This window comes from Piliocolobus tephrosceles, chromosome 10 (genome assembly GCF_002776525.5).
Source record: "Piliocolobus tephrosceles isolate RC106 chromosome 10, ASM277652v3, whole genome shotgun sequence".
Classification (NCBI taxonomy): Eukaryota; Metazoa; Chordata; class Mammalia; order Primates; family Cercopithecidae; genus Piliocolobus; species Piliocolobus tephrosceles.
Genome location: NC_045443.1, coordinates 40,701,153 through 40,707,152, shown reverse-complemented (window position 1 = coordinate 40,707,152; position 6,000 = coordinate 40,701,153). Strand labels below are relative to the sequence as shown.

Here is a 6,000-nt window from a genome sequence, read left to right as displayed (position 1 = left end):
TTTTTTTTTTTTTTTTTTTTTTTTTTGAGACAGGGTCTAACTCTGTGGCCCAGGCTGGAGTGCAGTGGTGCAATCATAGCTCACTGTGGCCTCGACCATCTGGACTCAAGTGATCCTTCTGCGTCATCCTCCCGAGTAGTTTGGACTATTGGTACATACCACACTCAGCTACTTTTTAAACTTTTTTGTAGAGATGAGGTCTCACTGTGTGTTTTCCAGCTGGTCTCAAACTGCTGGCCAAGGACTAGGCTGATGTTCACTTTCTTTAGCCCAATATTCAATGATGGCACAAATAAGATTTCAAGAAGTCCATTGAATTTTTATGCTAATACTGTCAAGAATTTTCTAACAAACTCAAAGCACTGATTTACAGACATGATCTTGAATCACATCTAATTTACATGGTTTTGATCTTTAATCACACTGGATTATTTATAACCTAATTTGAGTGTCTTTATATACTTGAGAATAATAAAACTAAAGAGACCTATGATATAATAAAGTGGCAGGCATCTGTGGTAAGATGAAAGAACACAGGGCTCAGAGTTATACATCCTAAATTTAAAGTCTAGCTCTGCCCCCTCCTGGATACGTGACCTATGGCAAGTTAACAGCCTTACTGAGCTTCAGCTCTCTTATCAGCTAAATGCAGAAAATAGTACCTATTATGTAATATGGATGCTGAGACAATTAAATGAGAAAATGTAAACACGACAGCCTAGAAACGTATCTGGCACATGATAAGTGTTTTATTATTTAAGTGCTTATTCATTTTGTTCATTCAAAATTATCCACAATTCTAGCAGCTCATTATATTAAATATGACTTCTTCTATTCTCAAAAATATTTTAAGAAGCGCAAATTAAAGCAATAAGTGTTCCATTTTCCACCAAATTGGCATATTTTAAACATGAGTAGTTAACATTTGCTGAGTTTATACTATATACGAGGCATTGTGGCAAGTGATTTACCTGCTTTATTTAATCCTCACAATAACTTAAGAAAGTACTATTATCCTATTTTATAGATGAGAAAATTAACGAATAGAAAGTTAAGAAACTTGGCCAAGATCATTCTGCTAGTAAGGTCCAGAGATTGGCATTTACTAAAAAATAGTAATAATAAGCTGGGCGTGGTGGCTCATGCCTGTAATCCCAGCACTTCGGGAGGCCAAAGTAGGTGGATCACGAGGTCAGAAGATCAACACCATCCTGGCTAACATAGTGAAACGCCGTCTCTACTAAAAATACAAAACAAAATTAGCCGGGTGTGGTGGCGAGCGCCTGTAGTCCCAGCTACTCAGGAGGCTGAGGCAGAAGAATGGTGTGAACCCAGGAGAGCGAGCTTGTAGTGAGCCGAGATTGCGCCACTGCACTCCAGCCTGGGCGATAGAGTGAGATTCCATCAAAAAAAAAAAAAAACAACAAAACAACAAAAAAAAGTAATGATATTAAATGAAGGTAAGGAACTAGTAAAGTTTGAAATTGTAATGCACTGCTGGTAGTAATATAAATTTATTTATTTATTTATTTATTTTTGAGATGGAGTCTCACTTTGTCGCCCAGGCTGGAGTGCAGTGGCGCGATCTGGCTCACCGCAAGCTCCGCTTCCTACGTTCATGCCATTCTCCTGCCTCAGCCTCCCAAATACCTGGGACTACAGGCCCCCGCCACCTCGCCTGGCTAGTTTTTTGTATTTTTAGTAGAGACGGGATTTCACCGTGTTAGCCAGGATGGTCTCCATCTGCTGACCTTGTGATCCTCCCGCCTCGGCCTCCCAAAGTGCTGGGATTACAGGCGTGAGCCACCACGCCCGGTGCTGGTAGTAATATAAATTACTGAAACCTATCTCAAAAGCCATTTGAATGTTTGAATGTGTATTTAGAAAGTCTTTAAAAAGTTCATGCATTCCGACCCAGTAATTCTTTTTCTAGGACTTTACCCTAGATGATAAAGTAAGTATAACTGCATTTAAAGATTTATGTGCAAAGAACTTTAAAGAAGCTTTATTTTTAATACTGAAAATGAGAAACAAACATAGCTATGGTTAAATCAAATATGATTCTCACATATTCTAGAAAGCTGTACAATAATTTAAAATGTTTTCAAATTATTTTTAATGACATGGGAAAATGCTACACACACATCATGAAGCAAGTATATAAAAATATTAGCAGTGGTTATCTCTGAGTGATGTATTTGAGAGATGGTTTGTATTATTATTATTAAGTTCCAGGACACATGTACAGAACGTGCAGGTTTGTTAAATATGTAAACATGTGCCCTGGTGGTTTGCTGCACCTATCAACCCATCACCTAGATATTAAGCCCTGCATGCATATGGTTTTGTATATTTTAAAAATATTTTCCTGTATTTTCCAGATTATCTACTGTGAACAAGTTACTTTTAGAACTGCAGAGTAGGGGTAGAAGTGGAGAAAACAAATCCTAAAAACAAAAAGTTTGATCTTTTTTCAGTGTGTATCATTTTTACCGTGCATAAGTCAATTCTAGTCTGTTCTCCTTATTTGAGGTTAAGTAACTATGATTGGTGATTTACAGCAGTGGGTTTAATGGGTATAATTTGGTAAATCCCATTAGGATTCAGATCAAAAGTTCAGGCTCTGCAATCAAACAGATCTGGATTTCAATCCCATCTCTAACACTTACTGGCTACGTGATCTTGGACAAGCTATTTAACGTTTCTAAATCTCAGTTAACAAACAAAATGGGCAGTTGTAACAGTTGTAAAGATTAGATAGACAATGCACATAAGGTACATAGCACAATGTCTGGAATGTTGTACACACTCAAATATCAATCACTATTAATTACTATAATAATTAGAATACATTTCCCCTGTTGTCCCTCCTACTTTTCCTGATGATGTCCAACAATTTTCCAGCACACAGGGTCAATGCTGAGAAGGCAGATAACATGACTCTAGTTGCTTTATAGGTGCTACTTTATATATAAAGTATATATATCTTCAGATATATATGTGGATACTATGTGGAGCAGGGCTTCTCAACTTTAGTTTGTGAATCTCCCAAAATTGTATGTATGATTGTGTGTATATGTACATAACTACATTTTTCTAGGGGTAGGGTCCATAGCATTCAACAGATTTTTAAATTTTAAGAACTACTATGTAGAATGATGTTTATTTAAAGTATATCTGCCTTCAGATAACAGCACATAGAGTAAATGCTTATCTTTGCAGATAACATGACTCTAGTTGCTTTATAGATGCTACTTTATATATTCTGTAGATAGTTTTTTTAAGTATCTCTACAGTTGATCTCTCATGAATTCTGGAAGTAGAAAACATGATAATGAAGGACATGATAGGAAAATTCCACGTAACCTTGTTGTGACTTAAAATAATGACTGAGGTCAAGGGCAGTGGCTCCTGCCCGTAATCCCAGCACTTTGGGAGGCTGAGGCAGGCAGATCACGAGGTCAGGAGATCGAGACCATCCTGGCTAACATGGTGAAACCCCGCCTCTACTAAAAATACAAAAAAAATTAGCCAGGCATGATGGCACATGCCTGTAGTCCCAGCTACTCAGGAGGCTGAGGCAGGAGAATCGCTTGAACCTGGGAGGCAGAGGTTGCAGTGAGCCGAGATGGCGCCACTGCACTCCAGCTTGGGTGACACTGTGAGACTCCATCTCAAAATAAATAAATAAATAAAAATGACTGCTATTTAATCTCCAGGCATATGAGTATATGTAATCATAGAATTATGGAGCCAAAAGTACTTTCAATTTCTCTAAACACTTAATTTTAATTTCATATATTTGCAAACATCACTAGTTCATGGCATACTCTAGAGTGAACCAGGTTCCTTACTCCTTGTTTTTTTCCTTTCCACTACACCGCACTGCCAAATTAAGACTTACTTTGCCATTACTTTTATTTCTTGATCAAACTGCTGTTTCAGTTCTTCAGTAGTAATGTCAACCATCTGAAAAAATAAAATATACAATGTAATAATACACAATTCTAAGGTTCTTAATGCTCAGAGGAATCAAGAGATCAGCTGGCTCATCTCCCTTTCTTTAAAACAATAAGGTATTATTCTCCCAATTCTACAGAACAACCGAGATCTAGAAATACTAGCGATTTGCTCAAGGTCCATGGCTGGTTAGTGGAATAAAAAATATATATAAATTTCACTGAGTTGTGGAAACAAAATGAAATAGCATGAAATTTCACTACACAAAAAATTTGAAAAAATATTCTAGGAAACAGAAAACATACGCAATTTTAGTGCAAAATGGAAAACAAAACCTACAAAAGCCCTGCAATGTATATGACAAAGAGTGACTATCTTTATCACATACATATGCATTCTATTGATATTTTTAGGCTCTAACAAAAGGTTTAGAATATAACTAGTCAATAAGTAAAAGGTGAACACCCCAGTAGAAATGGCAACAAAGGACACAGATAAAAAAAATTTTAATGTTTTTTCTTAATGTATACTTCCTACACTTTATTTTTAAATGGGAAAAGTAATGCAAACAAGGTGTTTTTTTTTTTTTTTTTTTTTTTTTTTTTTTATAGTTTTCCTGGTATCTTACCATTTTAATCTTGATTACACATGAACCACTATGTGGAGCAGGGCTTCTCAACTTTAGTTTGTGAATCTCCCAAAATTGTATGTATGATTGAGTGTATATGTACATAACTATATTTTTCTAGGGGTAGGGTCCATAGCATTCAACAGATTTTTAAATTTTAAGAACTACTATGTAGAATGATGTTTATTTAAAGAAAATACATACTGAAATAATGTATTTCCTAAAGATTAACTTTAAAATCTATTATAAAGCACACTATGAAGCTACTCTTTATTCCTGAAAATATAACTTACTGCTGCAAGCTTCTTTACTGCCACAGTTGTGTTATTTACGTAGCCTTTATATACAACTCCAAATCCTCCCTCTCCCATTTTATTACCACCAACAGAAATGGGTCGTTCATCAAAGTTATTTGTGACATTCTTCAATTCATAAAATGAAAAACTGTGAAAACCTATAATGTCAAAATAAGAAAAACATGTTTAAATTTTAAAAATTCCTTTTAATAATTCTAATATTTTCTCATTTGAAGATTTCACATGTATGTAAATATTTATGATTTTGAATTAGACAAGATGGGAGAATATAAAACCATTTCTAAAATACAAATTATAAGTTTTTCTTGAGAATTCTGTTTGGTGATCCTACCCTCTGAACACTGTAGTCACCCACCCAAAATTCTAGTCACACATTTGAGTGGGTCTACTCTACCTACCCAAAACTCTAGTCACATATTTTATTTTAAAAAGTGACCCTTCCAAGTTATGTAAATATTTACTTATTTTTTTTTCATAGCTTCTCTGGTTGTTTGCATGTCCTATTGCCTCTAATCACTGATTAACACAATGAAGATGGTTCTTAATATATCAGGGGGAAAAAACTCACAAAAGAGCTATTGCCAGTGTGCCTGTGATTGCTGCACAAACAAAAGAACAAAAGCTTTCTTTTAAAGCACTGCTAGTCTTAATGACAAATCCACTAGTAGAAAGCACTGAAAATGTTACTTACGTGTATCACTAACTTCTAAACTTTTATTTTCTGGACTTGAGGAGTCAGATGGCATATAGCTTTGTTCAAGATTCTGCAGAGGTGTCATCAATGTCCTGTCTTTGTCATAGAAAGGCATCTGTTTTAGTTGAACTGTTACAGCTTCTTTAGAAGGTAGTGTATTAACAGTTTTGGGAACAGCATCTAACAAATGAAGTAAGACACAAGTGGTTTTTCAGTAATAAAAAGTGGTTGTGAAAAAGTTAAACTAGAAACTTGGTTCATTTAATATCATTCCAGTTTCTACAGGTTGGTCTCATATTCTCACAGCACACACAAGAAGCTACCTAGTAAGAATCTGTAAGTTATAATGAATATGGGTAAAGAGAGTAAGGCAGTGTTTTCAAACAGTGATCCATGAGCCA

General features: G+C 35.4%; 1 protein-coding gene across 7 annotated transcripts in view; it reads right to left on the bottom strand.

Annotated features, from left to right (window-relative positions):
* The window catches only part of IRAK4 (interleukin 1 receptor associated kinase 4), a 42,837-nt gene that overhangs the window by 23,735 nt on the left and 13,102 nt on the right, over positions 1 to 6,000 (bottom strand). For all 7 annotated transcript variants that reach the window (XM_023182784.3, XM_023182786.3, XM_023182788.3 and 4 more), the window contains 3 exons: positions 5,597 to 5,779; positions 4,882 to 5,042; positions 3,905 to 3,969 (listed from right to left, as the gene is read on the bottom strand). In XM_023182784.3, the coding sequence (XP_023038552.1) occupies positions 3,905 to 3,969; positions 4,882 to 5,042; positions 5,597 to 5,779 (409 nt within the window). The remainder of the gene's footprint in view (positions 1 to 3,904; positions 3,970 to 4,881; positions 5,043 to 5,596; positions 5,780 to 6,000) is intronic.